The sequence below is a fragment of the Periplaneta americana genome, chromosome 9 (genome assembly GCF_040183065.1).
Source record: "Periplaneta americana isolate PAMFEO1 chromosome 9, P.americana_PAMFEO1_priV1, whole genome shotgun sequence".
NCBI classification, from domain to species: domain Eukaryota; kingdom Metazoa; phylum Arthropoda; class Insecta; order Blattodea; family Blattidae; genus Periplaneta; species Periplaneta americana.
This window is the reverse complement of record NC_091125.1, coordinates 9,056,642-9,073,143: the sequence shown is the minus strand read 5'-3', so window position 1 is coordinate 9,073,143 and position 16,502 is coordinate 9,056,642. Positions and strand designations below refer to the sequence as shown.

At 35.6% G+C, this 16,502-nt stretch overlaps 1 protein-coding gene across 4 annotated transcripts in view; it reads left to right on the top strand.

Annotated features, from left to right (window-relative positions):
• LOC138705766 (zinc finger protein 354C) overlaps window positions 1–12,107 on the top strand; it is an 82,249-nt gene extending 70,142 nt beyond the window's left edge. For 3 of the 4 annotated variants that reach the window (XM_069834394.1, XM_069834396.1, XM_069834395.1), the window contains 2 exons: window positions 1,321–1,403; window positions 1,598–12,107. In XM_069834394.1, the coding sequence (XP_069690495.1) occupies window positions 1,321–1,403; window positions 1,598–1,970 (456 nt within the window). In that variant the 3' untranslated portion in view covers window positions 1,971–12,107. The remainder of the gene's footprint in view (window positions 1–1,320; window positions 1,404–1,597) is intronic. The other variant, XM_069834393.1, reaches the window with a different exon arrangement.
• Window positions 12,108–16,502: the final 4,395 nt, after the last annotated feature.

Here is a 16,502-nt window from a genome sequence, read left to right as displayed (position 1 = left end):
CTGAAATGGCGAGAAAAGTTACCTGAGCAAGAACAAAGGCCAAATCAAAAATGAAGTTCTGGCTGCACATTCTGTGGATGTCACACTCAATGTTTGAGGCATGAGAAAATTTCTTCCCAATGAGGACTTGAACCAGCGTGCATTCCGTAACGCGAGTCCTAGGCAGGATGGCTTAGACCGCGACGCCACAGCGCGGGACCTATGTGATGAATAAAACTCATTTATTGGCAAACATTACATCAGCAGGAAGTTGCCTATTCATCATAAGAAAATTAATGTTTTTCAAATTAATTAGTGTTCAAGGTAAAATTTTGTTGCTGGATAAAGTGTCCTAAAATTTGGTGCAAAGTCCTACATTACATTACAGGTCTCAATGTCCTCTTTTTGAGCAGTGGCCATCTGGTGTCCTATTTCCTAGATATACTGAAGGTTCCAGTTCTTTCAGATTGTTGTCCATATAAACACAGTAAGAAATAGGCTGCATCATGTTTTAGCTCTTTATTAGGTCACTTTTTACTTCGAACTGTGGCTATCCTTTAGTTTGTTAAATCATTGCGGTCGAATTTTGAGTTTCATGTCGTAAATATGCGTGGTATTCTTTCCTGTTCTAAGTTTACTTATCCTTTAGGAATAGAAATTATATAAAAAAAAAAAAATAATCTGCAGTTAAATTAGGAAGTGAAATTCCTGTTGTGTATGAACCTAATTTGTTAATTCTTAAATATAACATAAAATTGCTTGTGTGTTTATTGCGATGTCACAAATTCGTTACATTGCCTTTTTGTTGGACTTACAATGACTTCTGTAGATACTACAACTGTTGTATTAGATCCATTTCCTAAGTCTGACCATTATCGCAGTAGAGTTCTTGGTTCTCATATATTCATTATTGGGTGAGATGTATAACAAGTAGACAAGCAATACTTAGCTTTTGTTTCAAAATTGTGCTAATAAGGAATTCATATACTGAAAAATAGATTGTAATAGGTATCATACACTCACTAGTTACAGAGAGGGCGAAAATCTATTAGTAGGACTACTGCAAAGAATTACTATAACTCTGAAACTTATAAGCACATTGTGCATGATTCATAAGAATTATTGTACTGTCATTATTGGTCATTGACGATTCTGGTGCTCTTCTTTTCTACTTTCAAATATCAGAATTACTTTTTTCTATTACACATGGCATGTTATGATATCGAATTTGAACTACTTTGTCCTTTATAGGGCATTTGAAAAGTAGATGTTCTTATTCTCTTAACTTTTTCAAACTTCAGTATATGACACCTCTCTGACATATTGATTTTCCTTTATCAGGAAGAATCGTGGACCGTTGACACAATAAAAGAGGAGCTGAACCTGGAAGTAACTACAGGGAATAGTGATTTCTTGACTCAGAGGTGAGTGTATTGTGCAAATGTTCACTTCCAGTCTTTCCTCTCAGTCAATGCTGACTGAGGGGCATACATTTTTAATATATTCAAAATGCCTTCTTTATAGAAACGAGATTGATATAAGCGTGATTTCATGTGATGACACAAAATTTTACCACCTTAGATATTTGAAGTAAAATTAAATAACCATTTTGTCCTAGTGTTGGAAATCTGGAAAATGAAATGTCAAATAAAGAAATGTCACAAGGCCTGGAGATGCAAGAGCCAACAGCCACCCAGCAAAAGCCTGAGATCTGTATTCAAGGAGAAAGAAGGAAGTCATTCAAACGTAATATTTCCAGCAAAGATTTAACGTCGTCGGACAGTTCCAAAACGTATTTGGAAACTTGTACAGGCGTAAAACCTTTCAAGTGCAGCATTTGTGCCAGAGGTTTCGCATATCCAAATTCACTCCGAATTCATTTCAGAATTCACACGGGTGAGAAACCTTTTAAATGCGACATTTGTGAAAAGACTTTTGCACAGTCTAGTTCTCGAAACAGACATTTACGTCTACATACCGATGACACATAATCACAAAAAAAATCGCAGTTAGAAATATATTCAGATAAAAAGCATTATAAATGCGACTTGTGTAGCAAAGACTTGGCAAGTTCAGAATCATTGACAAGGCACTTAAACATGCACTCTGGTGAGAAACCTTTCATATGCGATATTTGTGGGAAAGCTCTCGCAACAAAATATTCTGTTATGAATCATATATACACTCACAAAGGTGAGAAACCATTCAAATGCGATGTTTGTGACAAGAGTTTTACGTTTGAAAAGAATCTTGTATCACATGTACGCATACATAAAGAGGAGAGGACATTCAAATGTAGTATTTGTTCTAAGACTTTATCAAGTTCAAACGATCTGGAAAGCCACTTAAGTACGCATGTTGTTGAGAAATGTAAATGTAAATGTGATATTTGTGGCAAAGAATTAGTTAATTTAGACACACTGAAAAAACATACGCGCACGCACACTGGCGAGAAACCTTTCAAATGCGACGTTTGTGAAAAGTGTTTTACAACAATAGAATACATAGATGAGCACAAGCATACACATACGGGAGAAAAACCATTCAAGTGTGAAGAATGTGGCAAGTGTTTCTCATTTTCAAAAAAATCTTTCAGCACATGTACGCACTCACGCGAACGAAGGACCTTTTAAATGTAATACTTGTGATAAGAGGTTTTCGACTTCAGATATTTTCAAATCTCATTTGACCATTCATACAGGGGAGAAGGCATACAAGTGCAAAATCTGTGGCAAAGGTTTGTTAAATATAAGAATACTGAAAAGACACTTGCAAACACATACAGGTGAGAAACTTTTCAAATGTGACATTTGTGAGAAGGCTTTCACAACAAGAAATTCTGTCATGGATCATAGACGCTCTCATAAGGGTGAAAAACCATTCAAATGTGACGTTTGTAGCAAGTGCTTTTCACTATCTCAGACTCTTAGAAAGCACAAACATATTCATAGCCCTACATTGAAGTCTTTCGATTGACATATTGGCAAGTTCTGTAACTATTATTGTCTAGTGATTACCATGCCAGCCTTTGAATCCGCGGTTCATGACTGACTAAGAGTAATTAATTTTAAGGAGCAGTATATTCCTTAACATATTTGAGTGAAAAATTAATGCTGGCAAGCCCAGTGTATAAATTTACAGCATGCAAAGAACCATGACTCTGATGGACTACTCCAGTAAGTTTTGTCCGCCATTTTTCTCCATGTGCTAAGCACAGTAAACCCCATAACCACATTAAATTGAAAGTGAATTCATTAAAAACCTGGACTTGTAACATTTTATTCTTCGAATTATGTCCTTTACCAAAAGAGATATATTACATTATTTTTTTTACAGAAAATTATATTGTTGTGATCAGAAGTAAAATTTGTTACAAAATCATAGATTTATTCTTCTAGAATACAATGGTGTGCAAGTGTATCCACACTTCGACACATTTATTCATCTGTACATCTCCCTAATCACTCAGTCCTCCAGTCACTCACTTGACCAGCATTTCGCCCTTTTATCTATCTGTCCATCTATTTACCAATCAGTAGGTAATAAAAATTATGTTTCTTTCTCTCTCCTTCAGAGGAAGGCCCGTAGGCAAGCACTGCAGCCTTAAGGCTTATTGTGTAACCTCCTTTTTACTGGGATGATTTTTTTTTAAGTTCTTATGATCGCTCATCAAACACGTGATTCACTCTGTGGTGCCATCTTATCGATTCAGCCACAGCATCCAGGTCTGATAGAGTCTGCATGAATAGGAACACCCCCTCTGCCTCCGTATGATATTCCTCTGCGGCTTCCTCAGATCATTGGCATCTGTTCACTATTCACGTGGACGAATCTGCTGCATTTTTAACCAGAGAGACACCCCCACTGTTGATTTCACGACTCACCAAGGTGCCATCTATCTGAGGGAGCCACACTCCCCCGATTTTCACAAAATGTCTTTCTCTTGTTTGTGAATTTAGCTCAAGTTCTGTTTTAAGTACTTTTGTTTGTTGTCTTTTAAATGGAAAATGTCAATATCCAGAGGTTATAATTTATTAGCAGACATATTTTATTATGTTTGTGGACATTATATCGAATCTGAACGAGTAAACATAAAATTGTATTTCCGACAAAGTTCTGTGATTTTCACCAAGCTTATTTTGTAGCATCAATTGGAGACCAAATTTTTCAAAGGCTCTTCTTGTCTTGTGGTAGCTATTGGTCTACTTACTTAGAGAGTTGGCTAGTTGGAACAAGAAAGTATATATATATACCAAATGCAATTTCCCGAATATTGAGAGAGTCTACAAATCATCACGGCAACCTATTACTTTTGGATGGTGAACATTACATATTATGAAAGTACCAAGAATAGAAAAAAATTCTATATCCTAGTATACCTACCATTTCCCATTGCTTCAGGACCAGTACCACACAGTCAGGAGCTGCCAATTCTCTCACCACCAAAATTTGCTATATCTCGAGAGGAAGTAATAAAATCGAATGACAACATTGATTTCAACATTAGTGATGAGAGTATTTCAAAAGAACCACATTTCTTTGATCAAAAGAAATTGGATGACCTTACAAGGGAGTTGCAACTAACCAAATCAAAGGCTGAACTTCTGACATCCCGTCTTCAGGAATATAAATTGCTTGATAAATCCTGCAAAATAACAAAATATAGGGGAAGGCATAATGATTTTTCTTGCTTTTACCAATGAACGAAACTTATGTTATTGTTGCGATGTGAGTAGTCTCTTTGCTGCCATATGGATATCTCATGAACCAGACCAATGGGTTCTTTTATACATAGCTCAAGCTGTCCTACTGTACAATGGGAACAAGTTTCCTTCCATTGCAGTAACTCATCTCAAAGAGAGTTATGAAAATGTCAAGTAGCTCTTGGAATAACATAAATAGTGATGCTATAAGTGGAACATTTATAGAACTTTTAAGATATTAGGAGTCGGCCTGGGTGGCGCAGTCGATATAGTGCTGGCCTTCTGTGCCTGAGGTTGAGGGTTTGATCTCGATGCAAGTCGATGACATTTAAGTGTGCTTAAATGCAACAGGCTCATGTCAGTATATTTATTGGCATGTAAAAGAACTCCCGTGGAACAAAATTCCAGCACACTGGAGACGCTGATATAACCTTGGTAGTTGCGAGCATCGTTAATTAAAACAATTTAAATTTTTAAGATATTGGAATTTCTTCTGGGGCTTCAAGGTGGCACATTAAGTCTTCGTACTTCCTCTGACTGTAGGATAGCAGGGCAGACGATCAGCATTACACTAGGAAAGAATTGGTTTCACGTTCATTCATGAACCCCTTGTGTCCAGAGAAGATTTTGTTACCTCTACTACTTATAAAACTTGGACTCGTTAAACAGATGACCAAAAGTTTGGATAGTAACTCTGAAGTTCTGCACGTTATCAAATAAATATTCTCCAAGTTCTCTGAAGCAAAAAAAAAAAATAAATAAATAAATAAATAAAAATAAATAAATAAATAAATAAAAGGAGGTATTTTTTTTACCAAACCTCAGATGCGAGTTGATGCTACATTCTAAAGTACTTATATGTGCAATGACTCTTTATGAACGTAATGCAGGGGAAGCTTCTAGAATGCTACTGCAGTGGTTTTTAGGAAAGAAACGAAGTGAGATTTGCAAGAATCTGATTGAGAATTTGATACACAGTTACAATATATAGAGTATATACTGTGCTTGATGTAGAATGTCAGTCAAAATGCATTATTTTTTTTCTCATATTGACTTCTTTAGACAGTATTTAGGTGATGTAAGTGAGGAACACAGTAAACGCTTTCATCAGGAGATTCACTTTATTGGTGGGGGGGGGGGGGGAGTATCTTCTAAGGGCTGTTCGGAGCCAAATGTACATAAATGGAAAAGTGGTTCTCACATACATTTTTAATAAAGGTGGTGTTCAATTTTTTTATTTGGTTATTGACGTTATATCAAATACTAGGTTATTTAGTGTCTATGGTATTACTGATAAGATGAATCTGAGGATTCGTCATTGATTATTTGACATTCACATTCGTTTTATGGATGGAGAAAACCTAATAAAAAACAACCAGATAATCAGTCCAAGTTGGAATTGAATTCACAGCTTTGGATCAGCAGGCAAATGTGCAAACTAACTCAGCTATGCCAGTGGCTCACATATTGAATATTCAGTTTTATACATTATTTTAGTTTTTATTCAAACTACTATAGAGCGTATTATAGGTTATGGCTAACTATGTCACTAATTATATCAACTTAGCTTATTAATTTTAGTTGTTTTTAAGAATTTTTAGATTTATTATTATAGATTGACAAATCGAACTGAAACCCTGACCGAGTTACTACGTGAGCTCTGGCTGTCTTGGGGAGGAGCAAGTGAGAAAGCACGGGGGGGAAGGGAGAGAGCACTATGCACTATACTTGCAGGGCCACTCGCAGTTTGTCAAACCTGCTAACAAAAGCATTAAAAGGTTGACTAGTTGCCTGCAATGCTAGCATAATGGAACCTTCCTAGCCGACAGTTGAGGCAAAAATGAAGAATCCGTTATTGTGGTAATACTGGAGAGTGTTCTTCTATTGGTCGCGATGCCCACACACACCCTCTCAGATATTTACGTGGTGATTGGTGACTGAATGATGAGCGAAGGAGAGAGAAGAAAGAAAGAGAGAGATTCCAGAAGTTGGCGTGTTTTACGGGATTTCACTTGAAGTTGTCGAACTATAACTCTAATTTATTAAGTCATATCGGTACATGTGAAAAATAAAAGAATTGCTTGTTCTAATGTGCTGCAAGGAAATGTCATCAAAGAATACATTGTTGTCATAATGATTTTTACAATAAAAATGTTCCCAAAATGTTCCTATTTGCATAAACATCTGCATAACATTGTGTGACTTGTCTCACAATAAAAAGTGACAACATTTTATAAATAATACGCTATATTCGAAACTTTTATAAATCAGCTAATTTATACAAGGATTTAGGCCAGTACCATATCTTTCATGTGTTAATATATATTAACAATACATAAAATACAAATACAAAAATGAAAATGAATATAAATACATCCAACTTTTACAACATATAGAAGTCCTACATATGAGTGTTTATATACATAGACATAACTAATTTATTCTCTTATACATATATATTTTGTTATTTAAAATGAATGCACTGAATATGTAGTGGGATTAATATCATAGACAGTAAAAAATGTCGTCCATGGGAGTGATGTTAGCAAACATACCCATACATTATTGTAATTAAAATATTGACATTAGGGAAAACCGAATGCAGTAATCACAATCAGTATCATAAAATAAAGCAATAAACCCTAAAAAAATTAGGTAAACAATAACTTGGTCAAATTTTGTTGCCTAACAAAAATCCTTGGCCCTCGGCTGGGTTAGAACTCGCAGTTTATCAACAGTTTATCATGGTAACAGACTTCTGCGATGCTTCACAGTTAGCATAGATTGGAGAATGCTGGATTTGCAGTGAAATACCTGCCCTTGGGCAGAGAACTGTAAATGAATGATCTAATTAATTAAATTTATAGCCAATTAAGTTAGGGAAAAACACTAGACATCTTCCATGATTTAGTTCACCATGAGAGATCAACGGAGCCACCTACCTTGAGTAGGAGGCCACTGCCCAATAGGGATCTTCTGGCTATCTTATACTTTCACTTTTAAATTTTACGAGTTGGAGCACTGCACACCTTTGCCTGGTACTTTAGCTGGCTTCTGCGTGAAGAGAGCATTATGAATTTCAATGTCAACGCTCTAACATGAATAATTGTAGATGTTTATTTTCCACACTTTCATGTGTTTGGATCCTCTTGGTTTGGATAGACCTTAGACAGAACCTCAGAATGACGAATTTGGAGCTACTGTCAGCATAAAATTATGAGAACTAATGTAGATTTATTGTACTTTAATTTCAGTAATATTTTCTTGTCTTTTTCTTTTTTATTTTCAGGACAATAAAGAAAATAGGGCATGTTAATTTTTGTAGCTAAGTTAGCTATGAATAAGTAATTTTATTCAAGAGTAAGAGTTCTTATGTGTCCTATAACTGTATAGATCTGGAGAATATTTTAAATAGTTATGTGTCTTATGTGTTAGAATTTATAAAACAGTTATATTACCGGTTGTTCTGTATGTTTGTGAAACTTGGACTCTCACTCTGAGAGAGGAACATAGGTTAAGGGTGTTTGAGAATAAGGTGCTTAGGAAAATATTTGGGGCTAAGAGGGATGAAGTTACAGGAGAATGGAGAAAGTTACACAACGCAGAACTGCACGCATTGTATTCTTCACCTGACATAATTAGGAACATTAAATCCAGACGTTTGAGATGGGCAGGGCATGTAGCACGTATGGGCGAATCAAGAAATGCATATAGAGTGTTAGTTGGGAGACCGGAGGGAAAAAGACCTTTGGGGAGGCCGAGACGTAGATGGGAGGATAATATTAAATGGATTTGAGGGAGGTGGGATATGATGATAGAAACTGGATTAATCTTGCACAGGATAGGGACCGCTGGCGGGCTTATGTGAGGGCGGCAATGAACCTTCGGGTTCCTTAAAAGCCATTTGTAAGTAAGTAAGTATGTGTCTTGTACACCTGGAGAATGTTTTAAATAGTTATTTGTTCTCCAGTTGTGTACTGCTGCCCATGGAATTGCTGGCCTTCCCACAAACATTCATTATGGTCTTCCCCCCCTGGCCAATATTTAAATGAATATTGAAATTGTTTACTATTTAAATAAGCACTAAGGCAAGCTAAGCAAATTGTATTACAATAAGAGTGCCATTTCAGTTTTTTCTGGTTCACAATGTCCTTAGTATATCAGGATTTTTCCTTAGAGCCCAAGTTAGAACATGGGCCTAATAACAGTTGCAGTGCACAGTTGGTGAACTAGGTTGGTTAAGAAAGATAAATTAAAGACTTCTTTAAAATTCACAAACAATTTATGTAAAAATTTAAGTACATATTTTAGACAATTATATAACTGAATAAATACTGATTGCATACAGTTTACCTCTTCTCAAATCTTGGAATCAAACTAGACACAGCTACCCTAATTTTTTGTTCCACATTGATTTTTGTACAATATTTTTTTTATCAGAGAAACCACCGAAAACTCAGCTGCGTATAAATATGGCATCGCAGATGGGATCACTTAGCAGCGGACATTCATATTTTACTGATATCCAAAACTCTGCTGCTAAACTAAATTTTCCCTTCAATGTATTGTCTCAAGACAGCTCAATAAGATATTCTGCTTCTACAGAAGGTTTGGCCCTGAACGATCTTGAATTCATACGAACCTGACGACCTTATCTTTTTGAAAGTATTTTTCAAACAACCTAATGTATGTGCTCTTCAAAAAACAGATTTTATGTTGCTAGAGAAATCAACATCTTTGGAGATCACAAACTGCTGCAGCGAGGGGATGTAATTATTGCCGCCATATTCATTCATATTTCTTCTCCATAGTTACAATTTTTGGTTTCTGAAAATTGAAATCTTTTCGACCTTTAAAATGTGCATGTTGCCATCTTTCAGAAAAAGATTTAAAGCATTCAATGTCTCAAAGATATCACAAAAATTTACTAGTTTTACTAAAATCTATTTCCACGAAGTGTTTTGCATATCATACTTTTCTCTGCAAGAAAAGCCCTCATTTTCTGTCGTAATTCAAATGTATGGAAAGAAAGAGCCATCGTGAAATTGCAGTTTAAAACAAAGACGTGTATTGAGCTCCCTTAGCCTCACACAATTTTTTTAACACCCTTGCTTTCACTGGCTGAGTTTTTATAAAGTATACCACATTCACTACACATTCTAAGGCCAGATTCAGTGGAGGACATAGCGATTACTGTGAATGATCCAATCTCTCCGCTGTGCATCCAGAGCTTTTCTTCGAATAAGCACTAGAAATATTCCACAACAGCCGGATATAATACCAGCGTCGGTCCAGGATCTCGAAATAGTTAAGGGAAAGTTTCTACAATGTAATTTCCATCTGTACTAACTGTACAAAGCTAGTAAAATTTACATCCATATTATTGTCTGTGGTCTCATCCAGCTTCAACCCAAATTCCTTCACTTCTGCTTTTCAATTAGTCTACTTTGTCATTATGCTGAATTCTGCGACTGATAATATTGTTATAGAAAGACATCTTTGAAAGCAGTTTCTCGCAGACTCACCGATCATAATGTTCAACATATCTATAGCAGCCAGTAGAATTAGTTGTTCCACAATGGTTTTACACTTCTCGACATTATATGCAATCTTGTATGATGTTAGAAAAAAATAGCTTTGTATGGACACCTGCTAAGAAAAAGTAAGCCTATTTTGATTCCTTTAATTTTTTGATAAAATAGTTGTGAGGTGTACCAACCATGTTTCGATGAATGGCACTCCAACTTACTTGGAAGTATGCACTCTGGTATCAGAACTTTCGTACACAGTAGGCTTACATACTATGGTCGCTCTTCATCATTGACATATGTCAATGTAAAGCCAAAGTCCAAATAACTGTCGTGATATGTATGACATTTCCGTTTTTTCACATCCCCACCACTAGTAAGTGGAGCGTTCCCTTTATTTTCACTCCTACAATGTTTATTAATGTCAAATAAACTTCTACATCTTTATAGAAAGATAAAAATAATAATTCGATCACAATACCGTTCAGTTGGTTCTACCTTCAATGGTTCTACCTACCATGGAGACAGTACGTTTTTAAGACCAAGTGTCGAGAAATTTCAATAAATAACTTAAATAATTGAATTACCAAAATTTATATTCAAAAGTGTCAGAGAAAGTTATGTATAATAAATTATATCATTATCTCGAATCCAACAATATATTAGTTTTGGAACAGTTTGGATTTAGAAAACAAAAAACGACAGATAATGCTGCTTATAGACTGGTGGATGAAGTACTAAATTACAGTACATATCGGAGGGATATTTGTGACTTGGCTAAAATGTTGTGTAGATTACAATATATTGGTAAAAATAATTGAAGTTTTATGGCATTATAGTGAGCCGTGCCTACTACCACGGCCGTTCACCTAGTACGTCACTTCATCTGTCAGAGCACTCTCAGACGTCACAGTATAGATAGTGCTATCAATCCCTTCATTTGTTCTTTCCAAATAATCCTATTGGCCGGGTCAGTACGTCTCACGAGGATAGAGGGGGAGAGAGTTTACCTGTTTTAACGGAGATACACGGAACGTCACTTGGGTTCCGGTACGCGGCAGATACACTTAACAAGATTTATGCTCTCGTACGCGGGAGATATTCGGAAACACTTGGCTCAGATTCAAGCTCTCGTACGCGGCAGAAACATTTAACAAGACTTAGCATTTTGGTACGCGGCAGATATAGACAACGTGACTCGGGCTTTGTACATGCTGGAGATAGATCAGTGGAGTAGTTAAATTGCGTCGTGTGTGTTTGGGATTTTAGTGGATCGTAGTTTGAAATATCACTTGCTAGTGATACGTCTTGGGGGCAAGTTTTAGTATTTGCATCTAGTAACATATTTGTGAGATATATGTGTTTGAGGTAAATTGTATTGGGAATTATGTAAGGAGATATGATTTGAAATGTGAGTTCATGTTCCGAGATGGTTAGAGTGATAAGGCAGCGATTACGGTCTCACATATGGTTTTAGTGTTTTCCCTGCTCCATTTTGATTGTTGCTTTCCTTCGCCGCTATTCTCTTATCATGTGCGTCGAGTTTAGTTGCTATTTAAATGATCATTGAGATTGGAATTATCGTCCGTTACTTATTACGTGCATCTGTCTCCATCCCTCTCTCTCTCTCCGTTGGGTGTTCATTTTGTAAAGTGCAGAGATTTGTGTTAGTGCTATTTGCACAGTTTATGTGAGCAATATGTGCAATGGGTAATGTATAGTGATCTGTCATGTAATGCCTTATGCTGGGTAGAGTTTGTCTCTTATTGAGTGTACATGTATTTTTAGTTTGGTTAGTCAGACTGAGTGGTATCTATGGTCGAATAGATCATGTATTAAGTTAATGTGCTGGCTGGGTGTTGTGTTCAGATTCATACTCAGATAGTTAATATATATATATATATATATATATATATATATATATATATATATTTATATATATTTAGAGAGTGGTTCATGAACATATGCTTAATAGGTTAGTCACTGATGGTCGAGAGACGGCCATATTAGAAGGTTTAATCACTTATAAGCGTGTTGGCCTCAGCCTTGTGATACTTACATGATTTACATATCCTGAGGATATCATTTCAGATTAGTTTGTCCTATTTTCACTCATCTATTTCATGTTTATTGTTATTTCATTTTTCATTTATGTACATTGTTACTTATTATTGTTAATTATATTTGTTTTACAAATTCACACTATTCATTTCTAAAAGTCTTCCACTGCGCACACCCAATCCTTTCAATGTGCCGTCCACCTGGCGAAAGCAGCCAATATAAGAAAGATAAAGAGGAGGAGTGGATGATAGTACCACCGCCCCCTAACAATAGATGGGACGTTAGGTTGATTTACATCTTACTTATTAAATACAAACAAACAAACAAACAAACAAAAATAGAAATAAATATACTAAATATTCACAAAGTTAGTCCACATCTGTGGAGTAACGGTCAGCGCGTATGGCCGCGAAACCAGATGGCCCGGGTTCGAATCCCGGTCGGGGCAAGTTACCTGGTTGAGGTTTTTTCCGGGGTTTTCCCTCAACCCAATACGAGCAAATGCTGGGTAACTTTCGGTGCTGGACCCCGGACTCATTTCACCGGCATTATCACCTTCATTTCATTCAGACGCTAAATAACCTAGATGTTGATACAGCGTCGTAAAATAACCCAATAAAATAAAAAAATTCACAAAGTTACTTATTTAAAATTCAGAAATATTAAACATGGAGTACCCCAGGGATCAATTTAGGTCTATTGTTGTTGCTAGTTAATATTAATAATTTAGAATTCTACAAGTATGCTTCAGAAGAGTTCAAAATTATATTAATGACATTTTTAAACAAAATGTACACAAATCACCAGATTCCTTACGAATGACGAAATGGAATTGCCATATCCTTTTACAAAAAAGATGATAGAAGAAAACCAAAAAATTATCGAGAAATAAGTATTTTGAATAGTTTCTATAAAATCTACTCAAAAATACATCATTTCAAACACTAAACATATTCAGAGCAGTTCTTAACTGAGGAACAACATGGATTTAGAAGAGGTCATTCATGCACAGATCTAACATTTCATTTAAAATTATTAATTAAAAAACGTAGAGAATTCAATCTGGAAACCCACCTTTTATTTAGAGATTATGAAAAAGCTTCTGACATTGTGAATAGAGAACTTCTATTTAATATTATGAAATCCAAAAAGATAACCAAATTCTTGTACTAAATGCGATCATAGATATATACAGGGTGATTCACGAAGATTGTGCAATACTTTAGGATGTGATTTCTGACATCATTCTGATGAAAAAATTTCATATATACATGTGTTCGATTTTGAATAGTTTCGGATAAAATAATGTTTCTTTCTTCCATAGCACGCAGTCTTGTGAACTCTCTCTCTGTCTCTGGTCGTCTGGAGCTGTATGTGTTACAGTAAGCTGATAGCAGGACACAAAATCTCGTGACATCAAGGTCAGGGTTAGAGATAACTCAACACTGGTTCAACATATCTACTTAGTATCTGAACAACAGAAGTCAGGGAATGCAGCGCTCGCAATTCACACTCAGGCAAGCAACATGTATTGCTGCAGAAGGTGGGGTCTTTGACAATCGGCTTTAATACAGATTTTTCAGGTGAGTAATAACGTGAATGTTCTTTAATGGATTTATAATACACACAATACCATTGTTGTAAATAATTTAAATGCTTAAACCTTCATAATATCTACGTTTATGTTTAACATTCAGGAGGGTGTAACTCACCCAATTTAAAAAATATGACATATGTTTATATAAACTTTTTTCGTCAGAATAATGCCAGAAATCACATCCTAGCGTATTGTACAATCTTCGTGAATCACCCTGTGTACTCATAACCAAATATATATCAATTACAACCGGGGTTTTCAAACGTTTTGCTCTCATGGATTCCCTGAGCTTCGGAAAGCAGCACACGCCTCCCTTCTCGACAGTTAACTTTTAATATGAGATAATGAGAGACAAAAACTTCTTTCATGTGTTTATTTACTGTTGATACACTTGGAAATATGAAATAAGGCTATATACTCTATACATTTATGCAGTATTACACTTATGATCTATACATTTCTGCAGTGTTACACTTATACAATTAAAGTAGTTTCTGCATGTAGCACTTCTAAGTTACAAGTTCTGTATAATCGATTTGTTCAAACAATGCCATCATAATGCCATAATGCTCCAGGTTCATGCGGCAGTCTAATTTTCGTAGACTACTATGGGCTATTCCATGAAATCGATCAGTAAAAAACCTCGCATTTTTTATACTCTAATTTTTCCCTATTTATACATGGTGCTGAGGAGAGTGCATCTGCAAAAATATACTATCAAAAGTCAAACGGTTTGTGTATTGTTGAGCGACAAATTTAGCGTATTTTATAAAAACAAGGATTTTTCAGCACTCAGAACTCTGGAACCATTTACTGCGGAACATTGAACAGGAGCTCATTTTGAAGCTGACATTTAGTAGGTTATGTTAAGAAGTAAGCCTTATTTTTATTGTATACAGAGAGACAGATAATCTGATTTTACTTACTTTTAGGCGTTTTGCCAATTTGTAAAAATGTAAAAAAATTATTGAGAAAAAACCTTGCATTATTAAGAGGGATTCGGCATTGTTTGCTTAGTGGTACGGCAATAAGTTTCGAGGGTATTAAATAAATTATTTTCACACGCCTAGACTTGAACGGCGCAGTACCGCACGCACTGGCTGACAGCTGAAGATAAGCGAGCGTTGGGAGGAGTAGTCATGCCACTCTCTGAGACAATGGTGTGACATATTTAGTCTCCAGTACGCGAGCAAAAGTAGCCAAGTTGCGTGTGGATTTTATAAGTGCAAGTGTTGTGACCCAATATTTTTCAAGTTTATATTTATTATTATAAGTTATTCGTTAAGGCATACCGTACCTGTGGAACCATTATGGTAAGATAAAGTATTTCAAAACAATATTGATCAAATTATTGAGTTAAATGCGTGTCTTTCGTGAGCACTTCCGTAATATAAACATTTTCCATATTGTAACAAAATTTATTTCACAGGTTGCTTATAATGGAGGACAAATCTTACTCAGGTGACCGCTACTTCAATCCCCGTCAACTTACGCGTCGCAAAAGGGTCAATGTTAAAGGGCTTCGGAAAGTATCCCGTTCGATTGCAGAAAAATTTGGCGTACGTACCTGAAAAGTACCAAAACATAATTCGATTATGTACATATTGCAGATGTAAATAAATCACATTCTTTAGATAACGCAGTTCAATCAAGAGAAGTCATAGAAGAAAATGTTCAGCCAACTTGCAGTGTTCAAGTTGAGAGTAGCGGTAGACAAATAACAGCAACAGTAATAATGAAGAATCGGGTAAGAGAGAAATGGAATGTGTTGACAAGCACTATTTTAAACGAGACAGTCACTGTGATTGGCGTGAAAAAGAAGAAAATATATCAGAAAAAGTATCCCCAAACTAAACTAAAACATATTCTTCTGCAGAAGGGGGCGTGGAAGTTCTCTGCAAGAAATAGCAACATTTGATTAGTAAATGTTTGGATGCAGTCTTCTTTCTTTTGTCATTTTACTCCTGTGTTTATGAAAACCTGATAAAGCTAGCACAGCCATGCACTGCTAGACGACACTTCTCGTGTTTATGTCTACTGGCCATGCTTCCCTCGGCTATCTCCCGCCTCACAGTCAGCTGGTTAGTTCACGCGCGTACTATTTATTTTCTTTATTTGATATTTTCAACACTTTCTTATCAACGTACTACCAGTAAAAATGCGTTTATTTGTACTTTCAATGCGGAATCTAACCATATATTTTAAAAATATTTTTTTCGTTGGCAATGGCGTCTTAATGAGAAAAAATCTAAATTTCTCCATTTCCATAATAAGTAAGAAAATCTGTTTTTATGTCAATATAAACTTTAATTTCTCAGCATCAAAATAAACCATGATTTTGATCATTGGGTGAATGGCTTTCGGAGCTACAACAGTTTAAAATTGCTAATTTTATGAAAATACGATAAATTTAAATATTTTTAATTTAAACACTATGAAGTTCTGATGCCTCAAACTTTGCACAAAGCATTGTATCACTGTTATCTACGGACAGAAAAAGTTTCATTGTATTTAAAAATTGCAAGGTCAATTTTCTCTATATTTCGGTCGATTTGAGATGGAGTAGCTCATATTCTTGTAGTGACGCATTAAGGCCCGGTTGCAGAAACGCAAATCAAATCAGTCCCTGATCGC